At 43.0% G+C, this 22,337-nt stretch overlaps 1 protein-coding gene across 1 annotated transcript in view; it reads left to right on the forward strand.

The window, feature by feature from the left end:
* Positions 1 to 1,676: 1,676 nt before the first annotated feature.
* The window catches only part of tacr1a (tachykinin receptor 1a), a 33,714-nt gene continuing 13,053 nt past the window's right edge, over positions 1,677 to 22,337 (forward strand). The window contains exons 1-2 of the mRNA XM_029716590.1: positions 1,677 to 2,549; positions 12,261 to 12,455. Coding sequence (XP_029572450.1) covers positions 2,140 to 2,549; positions 12,261 to 12,455 — 605 coding nt within the window. The 5' untranslated portion in view covers positions 1,677 to 2,139. The remainder of the gene's footprint in view (positions 2,550 to 12,260; positions 12,456 to 22,337) is intronic.

Below are 22,337 nucleotides of genomic sequence, written 5' to 3' on the forward strand. Positions count from 1 at the left end.
TGTGGCAGAAAGTACCACTAGATGGGAACAGTGAGCAGAAACATGTAGCAGACAGTCAGTTGTGATAATGATCAAAGAAAGTAATACAACTTCTTGTTAAATTGTGTATCCCATGCTGTCTTTCAATTCTTAGGAAATTCATGTTTTACTTTGACATATCCCTTTATGGCTTATGATACAGAAGCCCACCAGGTCAGTTTCCAGAGGCCTCTAAAACGAACAAAATGTAGGCTTTCACAAATGTGTCCACCTCAGTATAAAAATATTTCAGCTTTTACACCAATTTGGGGGAAACTGAGGAAAACAGAGCAACAATAATTTGAGTCTCTCTCTAAACTGCATCTCCCCTTCCCCATTTTTGTCACCCCCATAACATGATGCTGCCACCCCCGTGTTTCATGCTTGGGATGGGGTTCTTCGGCTTGCAAGCCTCCCCCTTTTCCTCCAAACATAACGATGGTCATTATGGCCAAACAGTTCTATTATTGTTTCATCAGACCAAAGGACATTTCTCCAAAAAGTACAATCTTTGTCCCCATGTACAGTTGTAAAACGTAGTCTGGCTTTTTTATGGCGGTTTTGGAGCAGTGGCTTCTTCCTTGCTGAGCGGCCTTTCAGCTTATGTCGATATAGGACTCGTTTTACTGTGGATATAGATACTTTTGTACCTGTTTCCTCCAGCATCTTCACAAGGTCCTTCGCCATTGTTCTGGGATTGATTCGCACTTTTCACTTTTCACACCAAAGTACGATCATCTCTAGGAGACAGAACACGTCTCCTTCCTGAGCGGTATGACAGCTGCGTGGTCCCATAGTGTTTATACTTGTGTACTATTGTTTGTACAGATGAATGTGGTACCTTCAGGTGTTTGGAAATTGCTCCCAAGGATGAACCAGACTTGTGAAGGTCTCCAATTTCTTTTCTGAGGTCTTGGCTGATTTCTTTTGATTTTCCCATGATGTCAAGCAAAGAGGCACTGAGTTTGAAGGTAGGCATTGAAATACATCCACAGGTACACCTCCAATTGACTCAAATGATGTCAATTAGCCTATCAGAAGCTTCTAAAGCCATGACATAATTTTCTGGAATTTTCCAAGCTGTTTAAAGACACAGTCAACTTAGTGTATGTAAACTTCTGACCCACTGGAATTGTGATACAGTGAATTATAAGTGAAATCGTCTGCCTGTAAACAATTGCTGGAAAAACTATTTGTGTCATGCACAAAGTAGATGTCCTAACCGACTTGCCAAACTATAGTTTGTTAACAAGAAATGTGTGGAGTGGTTGAAAAACAAGTTTTAATGATTCAAACCTAAGTGTATGAAATCTTCCGACTTCAACTGTATAATGTTTCTACAATGCTGTCAGAAAATGTGAGCTATTGTAAATTGTTAGGTAAAAAAGCCTATAATAAAATACACCATTGAAATACACCCCCCATTCACTACAGGAGTCATTATCTGCTATAGCAGCAACCGACCAGTCATTTTATTCGTCGGCTAAATACTTCTCTATTGTCTACATTTAGACAATCATTAATTACTTTAAGTATGCTAGTCTTGCTGAACAAGTTGTCCAGTCCATGGACGTTTCAAGTTACCACACACTATTGCAGAACATCTATCATATTCGCGTATGCGCGCTCTTGGCTGCGCTCCCGGTGGCGCACGTCGATTGTGTGAGAGGAGAGAGAGAGCACCTCTCTGAGCCAAGAGTATAGGGTACGGAGTACAGAGTACAGCGCTGGAGACTAGGACGCTGTTCCCCATGTCTTTTTGTTGCGGTGGAGAAGAGCCATACACCAAGGACCATCTCAATTTTACACGGAGTGGAGTCAACTTAAATACATATTCATCGTTTTATCCAAATTCAATTTTTAATAACTACGACTATTCTCCATTTTCTGTGTGTGAGCTGCGCCTTCAGTGATCATTCCATTATTTTACCATTCTAATTTAGCTGTGCCAAATTAATCAGAAGAATGGCAATGATGAAGAAAGTTTAAATTGAAAGACATCAACACACACCAAGATTATTTCTAACCATTTACTCAATCCGTTGTTAGCGGTTGAGTGTACATGTCATAGGTATTGCATGGACCAACATTATTTTTGTCACAAAAAAAGATAACACCAAAATGGATCCCTTGTTCACCACGACTGATTTGCCATTGCTAAGCAATTGGACCAACGCTTCAGGGGTCAATGGAACTGATCTAGACGGGAACCAGTTTGTGCAACCAGTTTGGAGGATTGTTCTATGGGCATTCGCCTACAGTTGCATGGTTACTGTGTCTCTGGTGGGGAACGTCGTAGTAATATGGATCATTATGGCGCACAAACGAATGAGAACTGTGACCAACTATTTTCTGTTGAACCTGGCGTTTGCAGAGGCGTCTATGTCAGCCTTCAACACCGTTATCAACTTCGTCTATTCCGTCCACAATGAGTGGTACTTCGGGCTGATGTACTGCCGCTTTCACAACTTCTTCCCCGTCGCTGCTGTCTTCGCTAGTATCTACTCCATGACTGCGATAGCGGTGGACAGGTGAGTTCAGTTTGGGGGGACGTTTCAATGGCTAGAATGTTTGCCTATGGTCACAATAAGCAAAACAGAACAATAATGCACTTGAATCCTGTCACAAATTTATTTGTAATAAATATGTAATATCAATGAAATTAAAATTCAATCACATTTATTTATAAAGTCCTTTTTACATCAGCAGATGTCACAGAGTGCTTATACAGAAACCCAACCTAAACCCCCAAAGAGCAAGCAATGCAGATGTATAGCCACGGTGGCAAGGAAAAACTCCCTAGAAAGGCAGGAACCTAGGAAGAAACCTAGAGAGGATCAGCCTTTGAGGGGTGGCCAGTCCTCTTCTGGCTGTGTCCGTGGAGATTATAAGTGTACAGGTTCAAAGTGGCAATCAGCAATTGATAGATCATTTTTTTTCTTATAAATACCCATTGATTCTTGAAGAATATAGCTTACTGTCGCTTACTGTCAAAATATATGTTTGTTTTACTCCATTGTTTGTAAACAATGTAGTTGTAAACAAACATTGTATAGCCTCAAAACATTGTTAAAACTTTACCCTAATGTTGATATCATGGATGGTCAGTCCTTGAATCCATAGGTCTGTCTATGAATTTAAGAGTGGTTACATTTCTCCAGCTCAATCCCTCAGCTGTTTACCAAAACACTGGCTGGGCGCCCGCTTTGTTGTTCTTTGAACTACAGATTGCCCATTTAAGATAAGAACATTTCTACCAAGGCTACATAGACATGTTATATAGCTAATGTATTCATTCAACTTAATTGGTTCTGGGGTGAGGCTGCTGTTGTTGCTCCATCATCAAATCCATCAAACCAATCAATCAATAACGTGTGTGTGTGTGTGTGTGTGTGTGTGTGTGTGTGTGTGTGTGTGTGTGTGTGTGTGTGTGTGTGTGTGTGTGTGTGTGCGTGTGCGTGTGTGTGTGTGTGTGTGTGTGTGTGTGCGTGTGTGCATGCCTGTGTGAGTGTGTGACCTCACTCTTGTGTTTATATCCAGGCTGTTGTTTTAAGCAGACTCACCCCCACAATGCTATTCTTATTAACCTCTGTTTCTGTTAGTGAGATAAAGCCATTCTCATGTGAAAGCTGTCTGATTTCTCCTCTTACCCCCTGACTTGGTACTCCAGCGGGAATAACCTTTAACGCATGCAGAGCTCTGCTTTTCTCCCAGCAGAGTCTGCATGTACTTGACCTTTGCAGTGTTTTGAGATTCAATTACCCTTGAGATGACCTGGAGTAGGGAGAGCAGGGAGAGCAAGGAGAGCAGGGAGAACAGGCATCATGTGAGGCGCTAAAAGACACACTTCAAACAACACACACTGATCTGATTAAACCCCATACTTATCAACAGGTTAAGCTTGTAGTCATCTCTCCATTCATCATTATCCAACCACTCTTATAAACTTGCCTAATGAATCCTGTCTCCTCATGATCACATTCTTTTGACATACTCAATGAGCAGTGATCGTGTATGCAAGATGTAATTGGTAAGGTCTATCATTTTTTTCCTACATTTCCAGTAAACAGAGGGAGTGAAATGATCATGGCGCAGAGACTCTAATGTGTAACATATGGAGGAAAAACACCACAAACAGCAGGTGTTTATGCCTTCAATTATGTAGATCAAATTATGCGTCTTTCCATGTATTCCCCTTGTATAGGAAATGTCTCTCTAATGCCCTATAGAAAAGCAGTAGAGTGTGCTACGTGCCAGGTGATTGTGATGAGCGTCTCCGCAAAACAGGTTAATTCCCTCTCTCATAGTCCCAGCATCTGCTGCCTTGAGTCATCACCTCCATGTTGCTCCCATGCTATGCTGTACACATATTCACAGCAAGGCAGACACAACCCCCCCCCCCTCCTTGTGTCAATGTATGTGTGTGTGTTTGTGTGTACATGTGGGGTGACGCTGTGTGTGTGTGTGTGTGTGTGTGTGTGTGTGTGTGTGTGTGTGTGTGTGTGTGTGTGTGTGTGTGTGTGTGTGTGTGTGTGTGTGTGTGTGTGTGTGTGTGTGTGTGTGTGTGAGAGAGAGAGAGAGAGAGAGAGAGAGAACGAGAGAGAGCATGCATGTGTGTGACACTGTGTGCTGCTGCAGTGCAGAGCATCTTAATGCAGCCATGCCGTTCTGTTGCAGCAAGACTACTGTGTCTGTTTTTGTTCATTCAATTTCCTCTAATTTCTTCCTGACTCTCAGGGGATGTCACAGCGATTCAGCCAATCTCTGTATATTTCTCTCCTATCTTCATCTGATTGCTTTTTATAAAAAAGCAAAACAAAATTCTGTATTTAGTTGTGAAGAAATCAAAGAAAGAGTTAGAGGGTTGTGAAGAAAGAGATGTAAGTAGTATGAGGGAAATGAACCCCCACTGTTGGGGGTCAAATGTATTTAGTCCGGGATCAACACAGCAGCGCTATATCCAGACCAGACTCTGGCACACCGTCTATTCACTTTGGATTTATTTGCACTGTGTCATGTTAGGTCATCATACCCCGTCTCCCACCTTTCACCTATAAGAGGACTGTACACACACAGCCACACACGCCAATACAGAGTTGATAAATAAAGCCTATATTTACTGTAGGTCTACAGCTGATCTGTCCAGAGACACGCTCACATAACACACGTGCGCACACAAACACATACAGTTAAAGTCGGAAGTTTACATACACCTTAGCCAAATACGTTTAAACTCAGTTTTTCACAATTCCTGACATTTAATCCTAGTAAATGTTCCCTGTCTTAGGTCAGTTAGGATCACCACTTTATTTTAAGAATGTGAAATGTCAGAATAATAGTAGAGAGAATGATTTATTTCAGCTTTTATTTATTTTATCACATTCCCAGTGGGTCAAACGTTTACATACACTCAATTAGTATTTGGTAGCATTGCCTTTAAATTGTTTAACTTGGGTCAAATGTTTCAGGTAGCTTTCCACAAGCTTCCATCAATAAGTTAGGTGAATTTTGGCCCATTCCTCCTGGCAGAGCTGGTGTAACTGAGTCAGCTTTGTAGGCCTCCTTGCTCGCACACGCTTTTTCAGTTCTACCCACACATTTCCTATAGGAAGTCCAGCATCCCGGAGTCGCCTCTTCACTGTTGACATTGAGACTGGTGTATTGCAGGTACTATTTCTAGAAGCTGCCAGTTGAGGACTTGTAAAGCATCTGTTTCTCAAACTAGACACTCAAATGTACTTGTCGTCTTGCTCAGTTGTGCACGGGGGCCACCCACTCCTCTTTATATTCTGGTTAGAGCCAATTTGTGCTGTTCCGTGAAGGGAGTAGTACACAGCGTTGTACAAGATCTTCAGTTTCTTGGCAATTTCTCGCATGGAATAACCTTAATTTCTCAGAACAAGAATAGACTGACGAGTTTCAGAAGAAAGTTCTTTGTTTCTAGCTATTGTGAGCCTGTAATCGAACCCACAAATGCTGATGCTCCAGATACTCAACTAGTCTAAAGAAGGCCAGTTTTATTGCTTCTTTAATCATAACACTGTAACAGCCGTCTGAAGGAGTAGACCAAGGCGCAGTGTGTATCGTGCTCATCTTCTTTATTATTATTATAAGAGAACACTTAAACAACGGAAAAAAAACAAACGACAGCCAAACAGTTCTGTCAGGTATACTCACAAAACAGAAAAGAACTACCCACAAACCCCAAAGGAAAACAGGTTGTATGACTCCCAATCAGCGACAACAATGTACAGCTGTCCCTGATTGAGAGCCATACCAGGCCAAAACAAAGAAATACATAGCATAGAAAAAAGGACATAGAATGCCCACCCAAATCACACCCTGACCAAACCTAAATAGAGACATAAAAAAAGGCTCTCTCAGGTCAGGGCGTGACAAACACCAGTTTTCAGCTGTGCTAACATCATTGAAAAAGGGTTTTCTAATGATCAATTAGCCTTTTAAAATGATAAACTTGGATTAGCTAACACAACGTGCCATTGGAACACAGGAGTGATGGTTGCTGATAATGGGCCTCTGTACGCCTATGTAAATATTCCATTAAAAAACTGTAGTCTCCAGCTACAGTAGTCATTTACAACATTAACACTGTATTTCTGATCAATTTGATGTTATTTTAATGGACAAAAAAAAGCTTTTTTTCAAAACAAGGACATTTCTAAGTGACCCCAAACTTTTGAACGGTAGTGTATGTGTATTGGATTATAATGATTAAGGATATATTGCTTCAAATTTCTGTCTTCAGTGGTTTAGGTTGTGGGCTGTGGGCTGTGGGTAGCATTAGATTTAGGTTGTCTATGGCTGGCGTCCAGCGGGAAGTGCTGACTGCTGGAGTAATGAACGCAGTGTAGGGCACACAAACACACGCACACACGCACACACACAATGCTTGGCAACGTTGGGCTGCTGCATATGTATATATATGTATAGTATATGTCTCCGGCAGGAAAATAAATCTTTTCTATCAATCAGCATTACCTCTCTCTGCACCCAGCCTCTCACCACCTGTCAGACCTGGGTTCAAATACTATTTGAAATTATTTAAATGACTTTATCTGTGCTTGATTGACCATGCCGCTTAATTGACCAACGTATAGTCCCAATACTGTAAACCCCACCCATTTGGAACTCCAGACAGGCAACAACAAACACTCAAAGTATTTGAAAGATGTAACGGTCGTCGTATGTAGTAGACCAAGGCGCAGCGGGTTGAGTGCTCATTTGAACTTTATTGAACACTTAAATAACAAAACAAGAAAACGAACGGATGCACAGTATTGCAGGCTAAACACAGCAGTGCAAAAACAACTTCCCACAAACCACAGGTGAAAAAATGGCTACCTAAGTATGACTCCCAATCAGCAACATCGATGTACAGCTGTTCCTGATTGAGAGCCATACCCGGCCAACAAAGAAATACACAACCTAGAAAATCATAGAAATACAAAACCAGAACAATAACCAAAAACCCCGGAACACTCTAAACAAACACCCCTCTACATAAACACATAGCCCAACAAACCCCGAAACACTCTAAACAAATACCCCCTGCCACGTCCTGACCAAACTACAATAACAAATAACCCCTTATACTGGTCAGGACGTGACAAAAGATTTCAAATAGTATTTCAACCCAGGTCTGCCACCGGGCTCATTTCCTCCCATCTGTTGATGGGGATGTTATGTAATCTTCAGCAAAACAACAGTACCCCCAGAGAGCACAATGAGCTGGGAAATAGATTCCTGATCAAATTATAGCCTTTAAACCAAAACATTTCAAAACAGAAAAAACACTGCAAGCTTGAAGGTTAAATATTGTGTTGGCACCTCTGTAGAAGGAGCCTATACCTTAAAGGCTTATAGCACTCCACGAGAGCAAGAGAGCACCCGGACAGAGCATCTTCCTGTTGAGTGAGAGTCACTAACAAAATCAATGGGGGCCCCTGGGCGGTAATTCGAACATGATTACTATGAGTTTAGATAGCTGGCTTGACTAATTTACCAATCTAAAAAATGTTAGCTGTCATGGGCTAATTGAGTGACTATCAGCACTCCGGGCAAACAGTAGATACAGAAAACAGATTGAATTTCTAGTTTAAAAAATGACAAAAGGATTCCCAAAACCGTGATTCCATGCTGTTGTTGTAAGGTTATACAAAATAAAGAGAAATACAGGGGTTGTGTGTTTGCTGTGTGTCCATGTGAACATACAGTATGTAAATCTATGCATTTGTATGCAGGTGGTGAACAGAAAACAAGCTGGCATCAGTGTCGCGAGAATTTTCAATCCCAATGATAATAACTCAACAATCACTATAGCTTTGACCAATTCCCCAGAGGTTGTAAGGCTGTTTTCATTAAAACTCGTTTTTCAACCACTCCACAAATTTCTTGTTAACAAACTATAGTTTTGGCAAGTCGGTTAGGACATCTACTTTGTGCTTGACACAAGTAATTTTTCCAACAATTGTTTACATACAGATTATTTCACTTATAATTCACATACACTAAGTTGACTGTGCCTTTAAACAGCTTGGAAAATTCCAGAAAATGATGTCATGGCTTTAGAAGCTTCTGATAGGCTAATTGACATGATTTGAGTCAATTGGAGGTGTACCTGTGGATGTATTTCAAGGCCTACCTTCAAACTCAGTGCCTTTTTGCTTGACATCATGGGAAAATCAAAAGAAATCAGCCAAGACCTCAGAAAAAGTTTTGTAGACCTCCACAAGTCTGGTTCATCCTTGGGAGCAATTCCAAACACCTGAAGGTACCACATTCATCTGTACAAACAACAGTACGCAAGTATAAACACCATTGGACCACGCAGCTGTCATACCGCTCAGGAAGGAGGCACGTTCTGTCTCCTAGAGTTGAATGTACTTTGGTGCGAAAAGTGCAAATCAATCCCAGAACAACAGCAATGGACCTTGTGAAGATGCTGGAGTAAACAGTTACAAAAGTATCTATATCCACAGTAAAATGAGTCCTATATCGACATAACCTGAAAGGCCGCTCAGCAAGGAAGAAGCCACTGCTCCAAAACCGCCATAAAAAAGCCAGGCTACCGTTTGCCGCTGCACATGGGGACAAAGATCGTACTTTTTGGAAAAATAGAACTGTTTGGCCATAATGACCATCGTTATGTTTGGAGGAAAAAGGGAGAGGCTTGCAAACCGAAGAACACATTCAACGGAAAAATGAATTCAAAGTGCTCAAGAAACTCTTGTTACATTGAAACATTGAAGGAACCGTACTCAAAGAACCCCTCAATTAACCAAAGGTTCAAATATACTGCTCAAAAAAATAAAGGGAACACTTAAACAACACAATGTAACTCCAAGTCAATCACACTTCTGTGAAATCAAACTGTCCACTTAGGAAGCAACACTGATTGACAATAAATTTCACATGCTGTTGTGCAAATGGAATAGACAACAGGTGGAAATTATAGGTAATAAGCAAGACACCCCCAATAAAGGAGTGGTTCTGCAGGTGGAAACCACAGACCACTTCTCAGTTCCTATGCTTCCTGGCTGATGTTTTGGTCACTTTTGAATGCTGGCGGTGCTTTCACTCTAGTGGTAGCATGAGACGGAGTCTACAACCCACACAAGTGGCTCAGGTAGTGCAGCTCAACCAGGATGGCACATCAATGCGAGCTGTGGCAAGAAGGTTTGCTGTGTCTGTCAGCGTAGTGTCCAGAGCATGGAGGCGCTACCAGGAGACAGGCCAGTACATCTGGAGACGTGAAGGAGCCCGTAGGAGGGCAACAACCCAGCATCAGGACCGCTACCTCTGCCTTTGTGCAAGGAGGAGCAGGAGGAGCACTGCCAGAGCCCTGCAAAATGACCTCCAGCAGGCCACAAATGTGCATGTGTCTGCTCAAACGGTCAGAAAGACTCCATGAGGGTGGTATGAGGGCCCGACGTCCACAGGTGGGGGTTGTGCTTACAGCCCAACACCGTGCAGGACGTTTGGCATTTGCCAGAGAACACCAAGATTGGCAAATTTGCCACTGGCACCCTGTGCTCTTCACAGATGAAAGCAGGTTCACACTGAGCACGTGACAGACGTGACAGTCTGGAGACGCCGTGGAGAACGTTCTGCTGCCTGCAACATCCTCCTGCATGACCGGTTTGGCGGTGGGTCAGTCATGGTGTGGGGTGGCATTTCTTTGGGGTCCGCACAGCCCTCCATGTGCTCGCCAGAGGTAGCCTGACTGCCATTAGGTACCGAGATGAGATCCTCAGACCCCTTGTGAGACCATATGCTGGTGCGGTTGGCCCTGGGTTCCTCCTAATGCAAGACAATGCTAGACCTCATGTGGCTGGAGTGTGTCAGCAGTTCCTGCAAGAGGAAGGCATTGATGCTATGGACTGGCCCGCCCGTTCCCCAGACCTGAATCCAATTGAGCCTCTGGGACATCATGTCTCGCTCCATCCACCAACGCCACATTGCACCACAGACTCTCCAGGAGTTGGCGGATGCTTTAGTCCAGGTCTGGGAGGAGATCCCTCAGGAGACCATCCGCCACCTCATCAGGAGCATGCCCAGGCGGTGTAGGGAGGTCATACAGGCACGTGGAGGCCACACACACTACTGAGCCTCATTTTGACTTGTTTTAAGGACATTACATCAAAGTTGGATCAGCCTGTAGTGTGGTTTTCCACTTTAATTTTGAGTGTGACTCCAAATCCAGACCTCCATGGGTTGATAAATTGGATTTCCATGGATTATTTTTGTGTGATTTTGTTGTAAGCACATTCAACTATGTAAAGAAAAAAGTATTTAATAAGATTATTTCTTTCATTCAGATCTAGGATGTGTTGTTTAAGTGTTCCCTTTAATTTTTTGAGCAGTGTATAAACCCATTGACTGCAATGTTTCCTTGTGGAACTCCAGTGTTTCTTGAGACTCTCCAGGGTTCCTCGAGTCACCCTTAATTCTAAGAAGATGAGGATAAGCTTTTACTCTGTCAAAGGCAGACAGTCTATGACTAAAACTAAATATAGACGGGGGAGGATTGTCACGTCCTGACCAGTAAAGGGGTTATTTGTTATTGTAAGTTTGGTCAGGACTTGGCAGGGGGTGTTTGTTTTATGTGTTTCGGGGTTTGTTGGGCAATGTTCTATGTTAGTCTATTTCTATGTCTGTGTTTAGTTTATCTATTTCTATGCTTAGTTTATTGGTTTGACCTTCAATTGGAGGCAGCTGTTTCTCGTTGCCTCTAATTGAAGGTCCTATTTAGTAGGGGTGTTTTTTCATGAGTTTTTGTGCGTAGTTGTTCCAAGTGTAGCTGTGTGCCTCACAGGACTGTTTTCTCATCGTTGTTTTGTTCAAGTGTTTTGTTTCGTTTCTTTAATAAAAAAAGATGAGTATTCACATTCCCGCTGCGCCTTGGTCCCATTTTTACGACGAGCGTGACAGGATTGGAACATGCACATTGCATTGATATAGACCCTGATGCTCAGAGTGGAAGAATAAAACATTTGCGTTTTAGTTTGATCAATAGTGTCATTTTGTTTGTGTGTGTGTGTGTGTGTGTGTGTGCGCAGAGGTGTAAAAAGTACTCAATTGTCATAATTGAGTAAAAGTAAAGATACCTTAATCTAAAATGACTCAAGTAAAAGTGAAATTAACCCAGTAAAATAGTACTAGAGTAAAAGTCTAAAAGTAAGCACAGTGGTGGAAAAAGTACTAAATTGACATACTTGAGTAAAAGTAAAAAGTGAAAGTAAATACTACATGTAAAATTCCTTATATTTAACATACCAGATGGCACAATTTCCTTTTTTATAACTTTTTTTGACAGTCAGAGGCACACTCCAGCACAGACATAATTTACAAAAGAAGGATTTATGTTTAGTGAGTTCACCAGATCAGAGGCAGTAGGGATGACAAGGCACATTCTCTTGATAAGTGTGTGAATTTGACCTTTTTCCTGTACTGCTAAGCATTCAAATTTTAACTAGTACTTTTGGGTGTCAGGGAAATTGCATGGAGTAAAAAGTACATAATTTTCTTTAGTAATGTAGTATAGTAAAAGTAGTCAAAAATACAAATAGTACTGTAAAGTACAGATACCCCAAAAAACTGCTTAAGTAGTACTTTAAAGTATTTTTAATTAAATACTTTACACCACTGTGTGTATGTGTGTAGATCTTCACCTTGTATCTTCCTGAACATGTTTGACCCTCCTTTCTCTCTTCTTTTCCTAGGTACATGGCCATCATCCACCCCTTGCAGCAGCGTATGTCGTCCACAGAGACCAAGGTGATCGTGGGGGTGATCTGGGTGCTGGCTCTGCTCCTGGCCTTCCCTCAGTACTACTACTCAGTGACAGAAGAGCTGCCTGGACGAATCATCTGCTACATCGAGTGGCCCGAATACACTGGCTGCGACTACAGAAATATGTGAGTTTCCTGTATAAGTGTGTGTATGTGTGAGAGAGAGAAAAAGAGAGAGAGAGCGAGAGTGTGTATTTGTGTGCGTGTGCGCGGGCATTTCCACTAATCACTAAACTAAACACTCCTGATTACTTTGAAAGGAGAACAAATGCATGAGGAGGTTGTTGGTATATACTAGCCAGTAAATAAAAGCAGCATGGAACAAAAATGCTTTGTTTCTTTTCTGTTTCTCGATGAAAGAAAAACCACCAAAAGCTTTTTATCAAGTACACCTGTGTAGGGAAAATAACACTTCAGATGTAAACAGTAGAATACATAACTATACAGTTTACTCTTCTCTCACTATTTATTAAAGCCGATGTAACATTTACCATTCCCGCACTGTTTATTAAAGCAGCAGTTTGACTCTGTTTTAAATACAATGCTAATGATGACTGTTATCGAAAGCAGCGGAGAGTTAAGGCCCCCCTGTGTCGACTTCTGCACGTCTCCAGCAGAGCATATAAAAGATAGACCAAGACATTCTGCTGTTTACAATTCTGTTGCCAAACAGATCAAATATTTTATTTACCTTCACTATCGATTCCAAATTCCTCGAATTGTGTCTCCACTCAAGAGCAGCTTGGATTAAACATAAAAAGCTCAATTCCATTATCTTCTAGCTGTCCAAACGCAGGGCTGATTTTGTATTATCCTCTTAGCTCCATCCATCGAAAGCAATAAACAAACTGAAAGGACTGAGAGAACATCCCAAATGGCACCCTTTTCCCTTTATAGTCCACTTCCTTTGACTAGGGCCCATATAGCTCTGGTCGAAAGTGCACCATAAAGGGAATGAAGGTGCCATTTGAGACGCAGACTGTGAGTGCATGCATTTACATTTTAGTCATTTAGCAGACGCTCTTATCCAGAGCGACTTACAGTAGTGAATGCATACATTTCATACAATTTCATACATTTTTTTTCTGTGCTGGCCCCCAGTGGGAATCGAACCCACAACCTTGGTGTTGCAAACACCATGCTCTACCAACTGAGCTACAGGGAAGGCCAGACTACATACCCTGTGTCTAACCTTAACAAAACATTGTTGGAAGGAGACGGAGTATTATTTATTGGTGTGATTGCGAAGCCAGTAGACACATTCTGAGCTGCAGTATCAGGTGAATATGGGTAGCCAGATATTGAACAGATTATTATTTGTATTGTAGGGGGCTTTGGGCAGTTTAGATGTTATTGCTGAATCATTGGATTTGAGCCTCTCGCATTCATTCATCCATTCGCCCCTCTCTCACCTCTCATCTTTCACACTGTTTTGCTGTTCTTCACAGTTGAACATGAAGCAGGAAAGTGACACCATCAGACACGTGTCTGACTGAGTGATATTCTGCCCAACCTTTCCTCTACATTGCTTCCTTCCTTGCGTTACCAAAATAGAACGGAAAGATTACGGTTGTCATACCCTGATTCAGAGGGTTGGGTTAAATGAGGAAGACACATTTCGTTTGAATGCGTTCAGTTGTACTCACTAGGTATCCCCTTTCCCTTTTTCAATGAACAATAAAATTATAGGCGTGAAGCGCTATATATACACTGCTCAAAAAAATAAAGGGAACACTTAAACAACACATCCTAGATCTGAATGAATGAAATAATCTTATTAAATACTTTTTTCTTTACATAGTTGAATGTGCTGACAACAAAATCACACAAAAATAATCAATGGAAATTCAATTTATCAACCCATGGAGGTCTGGATTTGGAGTCACACTCAAAATTAAAGTGGAAAACCACACTACAGGCTCATCCAACTTTGATGTAATGTCCTTAAAACAAGTCAAAATGAGGCTCAGTAGTGTGTGTGGCCTCCACGTGCCTGTATGATCTTCCTACAACGCCTGGGCATGCTCCTGATGAGGTGGCGGATGGTCTCCTGAGGGATCTCCTCCCAGACCTGGACTAAAGCATCCGCCAACTCCTGGACAGTCTGTGGTGCAACGTGGCATGGTGGATGGAACGAGACATGATGTCCCAGATGTGCTCAATTGGATTCAGGTCTGGGGAACGGGCGGGCCAGTCCATAGCATCAATGCCTTCCTCTTGCAGGAACTGCTGACACACTCTAGCCACATGAGGTCTAGCATTGTCTTGCATTAGGAGGAACCCAGGGCCAACCGCACCAGCATATGGTCTCACAAGGGGTCTGAGGATCTCATCTCGGTACCTAATGGCAGTCAGGCTACCTCTGGTGAGCACATGGAGGGCTGTGCGGCCCCCCAAAGAAATGCCACCCCACACCATGACTGACCCACCGCCAAACCGGTCATGCTGGAGGATGTTGCAGGCATCAGAACGTTCTCCACGGCGTCTCCAGACTCTGTCACGTCTGTCACGTGCTCAGTGTGAACCTGCTTTCATCTGTGAAGAGCACAGGGTGCCAGTGGCGAATTTGCCAATCTTGGTGTTCTCTGGCAAATGCCAAACGTCCTGCACGGTGTTGGGCTGTAAGCACAACCCCCACCTGTGGACGTCGGGCCCTCATACCACCCTCATGGAGTCTGTTTCTGACACATGCACATTTGTGGCCTGCTGGAGGTCATTTTGCAGGGCTCTGGCAGTGCTCCTCCTGCTCCTCCTTGCACAAAGGCGGAGGTAGCGGTCCTGCTGCTGGGTTGTTGCCCTCCTACGGCCTCCTCCACGTCTCCTGATGTACTGGCCTGTCTCCTGGTAGTGCCTCCATGCTCTGGACACTACGCTGACAAACACAGCAAACCTTCTTGCCACAGCTCGCATTGATGTACCATCCTGGATGAGCTGCACTACCTGAGCTGCACTAGCGGAGTCTACAACTGGGTTGTAGACTCCGTCTCATGCTACCACTAGAGTGAAAGCACCGCCAGCATTCAAAAGTGACCAAAACATCACCCAGGAAGCATAGGAACTGAGAAGTGGTCTGTGGTCACCACCTGCTGAACCACTCCTTTATTGGGGGTGTCTTGCTTATTGCCTATAATTTCCACCTGTTGTCTATTCCATTTGCACAACAGCATGTGAAATGTATTTTCAAACAGTGTTGCTTCCTAAGTGGACAGTTTTATTTCACAGAAGTGTGATTGACTTGGAGTTACATTGTGTTGTTTAAGTGTTCCCTTAATTTTTTTGAGCAGTATATATCCCAGGTACCCCCCCCCCCCCCCCAAAAAAAGATATAGATCTACTATTGTAAAGTGGTTGTTCCACTGGATATCATAAGGTGAATGCACCAATTTGTAAGTCGCTCTGCTAAATGACGTAAATGTAAAATGTAAATGTATGTATATATATATATAGGAGTTAATGTTAGCACTTCACACCTATATGCTGTATTTTATTTGTGCTGGGACCACTTCCCAATGCTCTCCTTGGTTCTCTTCACCCCATAATGTACGGCAAACTAAAAGCTGTGAAGCAGTGGAGGCTCCTCAGAAGAGGAAGGGGAGGCCCATCCTCCTCAGTGAATTTCATACAAATAAAAATAGTGAAACATTAAAAAAGTTAATCTTTTTAGATAAAACTATGCTAAATATATTTACGTCACCATATCATTGATTAAAACACACTGTTTTGCAATGAAGGTCTACAGTAGCCTCAACAGCACTCTATAGCATAGCACCATGGTGTAGCCTGAGGACAGCTAGTTTCCGTCCTTCTCTGGGTACATTGACTTCAATAGAAAAATGAGGAGACTTATGGCTCTCACCCCCTTCCATAGACTTACACAGTAATTGTATCAACTTTCAGAGGACATCCTCCAAGCTCTTGCAGCATTTACTGACATATTGTCCATCAAATCAGAGGATCAGAGAATTAATCTAGTACTGAAAGCATAAGCTACAGCTAGCTAGCACTGCAGTGCATAAAATGTAGTGAGTAATTGACTCAGAGAGAGAAAGGCAATAGTTTTAGACAATTTAAGTTCTTAAAAAATGAAGGAGAAGCAAGAGAGAAAGAGAGAGAGAGATATTTCGTATCATTTATTTTTTCACTTTCAGTTTCACCTAGCTAGCGAATGCAGATAGCTAGTTTAACCTACTCAAACACCTGGCTCAAACAGAGAGGGATGCTATGTTAGCTAGCTGGCTATGCATATCCAACACTGGAACTCTTCCAAGTCAAGGTAAGCTTTTGGTTTTATAAATGTTTTGCCACCGGGTCCTGCCGGTATAACTGCTAAACTACTTGCTGACTGTACTGCATGATTGTAGCGGGTTTACTAATGTGTTAGTTCTAGTAGTTATGTTGACTATGACGTTATATGGTAATATGCTAATATGGTGACAATTATATAGGCTGTGTGTAGCAGTTAGTGGTTATGATATGAAGGTTTGGCTTGGAAAGTTTTTTTTGCCTTGTCACAGACAGATGTGTTGTGCACTGAAGTCCACAAGCGAAGGGGAAAGTTAGAGGAGGAGAGCGAGTAGATGCGAGAAGGAATTATACAATGAGCAAAATGATCATGTTGTTTGTATGTGGCTGCTATTAAAGTGAACTGTGTTTGCGTGTGATAAGAGGTGTGTTAATTCCGCCGATTCTGTTTAAAAACATTTCTAAAACGTAAGCAAACGGAATACAACAGGGATAAACATACCTGAATTTGTCCAATGGAACCTCTTGTTTGCAACTGTTGGACTAATAATTAAAGCCTTGATGAGCTAGATGCAGGCAAGAGTGTGCAAGGCGGTATTGAATGTGTCACTGTCTGTCACCTTGATTACTCAAACTTTTCTTTCGACCTGTGCACCTACGTTGTAAACGTTCATTCATAGGCTAGGATCTAGCAACCTCTTGATGGGTACAGGGAACATTTGAGTATCATGTACTAGCCTAAACCTATCGATGTAACATTGAGCTGGGTGAATGGAACATGAATGACAGTCATCCAATATAATGTAATAGAAATAAGGCCATGCTCATAAAAAAAACGAATCGTCCTCCCTAATTTTAAACGTCACCAACCGCCACTGCTGTGAAAATGTATTACTGTGTGTGTGTGTGTGTGTGTGTGTGTGTGTGTGTGTGTGTGTGTGTGTGTGTGTGTGTGTGTGTGTGTGTGTGTGTGTGTGTGTGTGTGTGTGTGTGTGTAAAAGCCGTGAAGATGTATGGCAGCTTCAGCTGAAGGTTTAAATCCTCCGATGGCCACACTGTAGAGAGTGCGAGAGAGAGAGTGACAAAGACAGAGACCTGGAGATTCAAGGGATGATTCTAGCACGCGTAAGGCCCATTTACTCTAACAGTGAGAAAGTGCTCCCCACCCCTGTGGCCCTTAATGTATTTGTTTGACTGCAGTCGTTACCTTCCGCCATCCAGTGAGCTGATAAACGCACAGCCTCCAGCTCTGATCTGATCACAGCAGCCCCTCTGCTCTCAGCACATCAACACCACAGCATTTTAGGGTTGCTTTCTTTGTCGCCAAATGCCATTGTCATTCAGTCTGGCTGTCCAGGCTCCCACCCTTCCACATTGTAACCATTTGTCATGAATAGCACGATGGCAATTGCAATGTTCATGTAGGAATCGCTGTGGCACTTATTACTTTTTTAATGAAACTGTAATCACTGACACATCAGGGCTAAGTGAGCGGAGCTTTGGTGTGGTTGTAATTCAGCCAGCCCGTCCGCTGCTGTAATTGACACATCTGACTATGGCTGACCCTCCAGTCCAAGCATTTTGTGTGTGTGTGTGTGTGTGTGTGTGTGTGTGTGTGTGTGTGTGTGTGTGTGTGTGTGTGTGTGTGTGTGTGTACGTGTGAGCAGTTTGCGTATGTGTGTGGTTGTGTGTATGTGTGTGCTGCCCCTCTGCCACCGTCACTATGGCCCCCTCTCAGTGAGCAGGAATTAGGGATTAAGGCCACGGGGAGGGTATAAATAGCGTCGTCACAAACTTACCGAAGATTCAGTTTCTAACAGTATGATCACACACTCAGACAAGTACACTGGACCTTCACACACGCCCGTGTGCACAACTGTGCACAGACCTTTTCTATACACACACTCATATTACACCCCCTCCCACCCCCGCACACATACACAGAGAGTTAGACACACAGTGACCCCCCCCCCCACACACACACACACACATTGAGAGAGAGAGAGAGAGAGAGGAAGAGAGGGTAGGTAATAGAGAAAGAGAAAAAGACACACACAAAGTGACACACACAAAGTGACACACACAGACCATCCTGCACACCCCGTTCTCTCTGTCCCCCCGTCCCCTAAATTGGGTACCTAAAGAGCTTGTCTTTGACCTATGCCAGTAAGCCAGCAGCATTGTGCAGGGTGTCATGTTACCTTAGCCACTACATTCATCTCCCTCTGCAGACGCCCAGGCTTCATTCTCTTCTCCCAGCAAAGTCAAAAGAACAGCAACAGCGGCCCACACATGGCGCAACAGAACACAGACAAACGTTGAGATCCAGTCTAGAGCTCGGCTGGACAGTCAGGCAGGAAGAGAAGACAGAAAATTAATGAGCAGCAAGTCCTTCCAGTGTGACTTTATTTGGCAGGATTTTTATTGATAACGGTGCTGTGACAGTTAGGTGACAGACACTCACTTCTCTTTTCTGCTTGCCCAGCGAGCAGGAGGCAGGTGGCAGGAGGCTGGAGGGAGAGGAGACGAGAGGATGGGGAGAGAGAGGATGGGGAGACGAGGAGAGAAGAGGAGAGGAGAAGATGGGAGAGGAGAGGCAGGATGCAGGCAGCCACCAGGCTCATTATGTATTCCGGGGAAGTTTGCTCAAGGCCGCACTGATTTCTGTAAATTGCCTTATACCCACAACAGGCTCTACTGGAAGTACTGACAGTTCTTTAGACGAACAATAGTTTTTAGAACCAAATGTAAATTTTTCTACACACTCCCACCAAACTGTGCGTGTGTGTGTGTGCGTTTAAGCATCTTCATTTGTAGGATCTTAATTTGATCACCTTGTTGCAGGTGAACTTAAGAAGTTTCTCATTTCCACTTTGCAATTTCAGACTTAATTTTCCCTTATGAAATATGTATCAACCCCTACAAAGATGTCCAATAATTATAATCCACATAATAATTCCCATTTCCTGTGTCTGCAGGATTATTGGCTAAAAGATCTTACATCTGTACACTTCCAGGTAGAACCCTTTTGGGGTCCATGTCGAAAGGGTTCTATACCAGTGGAGGCTGCTGAGGGGAGGACGGCTCATAATAATGGCTGGAATGGAGTAAATGGAATGGCATCAAACACAATGGAAACCATGTGTTTAATGTAGTTGATACCATTCCACCTATTTCGCTCCAACCATTACCACGAGTCTGTCCTTCCCAATTAAGGTGCCACCAACCTCCTGTGTTCTACATTGAACCAAAAAAGGGTTCTACCTGGAACCAAAATGGTTCTACCTGGAACCAAAAATGGTTCTTCAAAGTGTTGTCCAATTGGGACAGCTGAAGAAACCTTTTAGGTTCTAGATAGCACCTTTTTTTCTAATGGTGTATGTGTGTAACTGTACGTGTTTGCCAGTTTGTGTGCATGCATTTGTGTGTTTCTCTGTGTATGTCTATGGCATGTCTGTGTGTCAATGCATGTGTCTGCCTGGTGAGTGTGTCTGCGTCGACGACATATGATATCCTCAGCTGCTTGTGATGGGTGTTGCAAAATACTAAAATGCTGTCTGACTCACAGTCTCCAAGTGAAGTGACCCTGATAAGGACCTGCAAACAGTCAGATCCTCAGCCTGCCAAACCAAAACACACTGATAAGCCCTGCTACCTTTTGAAATATTCCCCTGAAGAAAATAGTTATACTAGTGACAACAACAACCCTGAAAACTGTCGGAGAAATTAATCACATGCTTTGCTGACAGAGTCATAGGGAGGTAAGAATGGAAAAGCTGACCTGATATACACATTCTTTCTATGTGTCTGAATTTGGAAGTCCCTCAGATTGCGTGAATAGGGTGCGATTTGAGAATTCTTTCATGTTGAGAGAGAGGGATGAAAATATGGCACTCTGTTACAAATACACTGAACAAAAATATAAACGCAACATGCAACAATTTCAAAGATTTTACTGAATTACAGTTCATATAATAAAATCAGTCAATTGAAATACATTCATTAGGCCCTAATCTATGGATCAGCGCAACATGCATAGAGTCTCCTTCGCATAAAGTTGATCAGGCTGTTTATTGTGGCCTGTGGAATGTTGTTCCACTCCTCTTTATGGCTGTGCGAAGTTGCTGGATTTTGGTGGGAAATGGGTGACATGTCTGGTGAGTATTCAGGCCATGGAAGAACTAGGACGTTTTCAGCTTCCAGGAATTGTGTACAGATCCTTGCGACATGGGGCCGTGCATTTTCATGCTGAAACATAAGGTGATGGTGGAGGATGAATGGCACGACAATGGGCCTCAGGATTTTGTCATGGTCTCTCTATGCACTCAGATTGCCAAAGATAAAATGCAATTTGTTCGTGCTCCGTAGCTTATGCCTGCCCATACCGTAACCCCATCGCCACCATGGGGCACTTTGTTCACAACGTTGACATCAGCAAACTGCTCGCCCACACAACGCCATCTGCTCTGTACAGTGGAAATCGAAGTTGTTTACAACGCCGAACTGCAGTCAGGTGAAGACCCTGGTGAGGACGACAAGCACGTAGATGAGCTTCCCTGAGACGGTTTCTGCAAAAATTATTTGGTTGTGCAACCCCACAGTTTCATCAGCTCAGACTGTCTCAGACTGTCCCGCCAGTGAAGAACACGGATGTGGAGGTCCTGGGCTGGCATGGTTACACATGGTCTGCGGTTGTGATGCCGGTCGGACGTACTGCCAAATTCTCTAAAGCGACATTGGAGGCGGCTTATCGTAGACAAATAAACATTCAATTATCTGGCAACTACTCTGGAGGATATTCCTGCAGTCAGCATGCCAATTGCCTTCTCCCTCAAAACCTGAGGAATATGTGGCATTGTGTTGTGTGACAAAACTGCACATTTTGGAGTGGCTTTTAATTGTCCCTAGCACAAGGGGAACTTGTGGAAGGATCATGCTGTTTAATCAGCTTCTTGATACATCACACCTGTCAGGTGGATGGATTATCTTGGCAAAGCAGAAATGCTCACTAACAGGGAAGCAAACAAATGTGTTCACATAATTGGAGCGAAATAAGCTTTTTGTGCATATGGACAATTTCAGGGATCTTATATTTCAGCTCATGAAACATGGGACCAACAATTTACATGTTGCTTTTATATTTTTGTTCACTATAAAACAAGACTTTATCTGAGGAAGTACTGCCTACCTGTTCTCCAAAGACAGTACAGTATGAAGATAGGCAGAAAACAGCTTCTCCAATAGAAATCCCCAATCACACTTGTAGACGATGGCATGGCGTCATTGGCTAGCTAAGCTCATGTGCGGAAACTTCTGGTCTAACGGTCATCTCGTGCCGAACTGCGTGTGGTCAGGCCATCAAATCAAAGGCACTTCTTCGATATAAAGTTGTTTTTGACTAAAATGAAACATCAGTTTATCTCTTTAACAAGGTTGTTTTAGAAGACATTGGCTCGAACCAGGAAAATGAACAAGTAAGGAGGAATGTTTAACTTCTCTCATTTACTTCCCAAACCCCAAACCCTGGCCTGGTCTGCTTGGTCTGTTTCACAAGTGTTACCGGCAGTCTCGCGATGTTGCTCCTCTGTGTTTAGAAACTTGGTGTGTTCTCCTTTTGAATGTAATTCATTTCCCCCCTCCTATCATATTATTTACAAAAAGCAAGTATTAGGGAGCTGTGACAGTTAATTTCACACATCTCAGACAAAAAAGTCAGGGGAAGTCTGTACAGGAGCCCACCCATTACCAATTTGCTGCCTGTACTCT

Source organism: Salmo trutta, chromosome 27 (genome assembly GCF_901001165.1).
Source record: "Salmo trutta chromosome 27, fSalTru1.1, whole genome shotgun sequence".
NCBI classification, from domain to species: Eukaryota; Metazoa; Chordata; class Actinopteri; order Salmoniformes; family Salmonidae; genus Salmo; species Salmo trutta.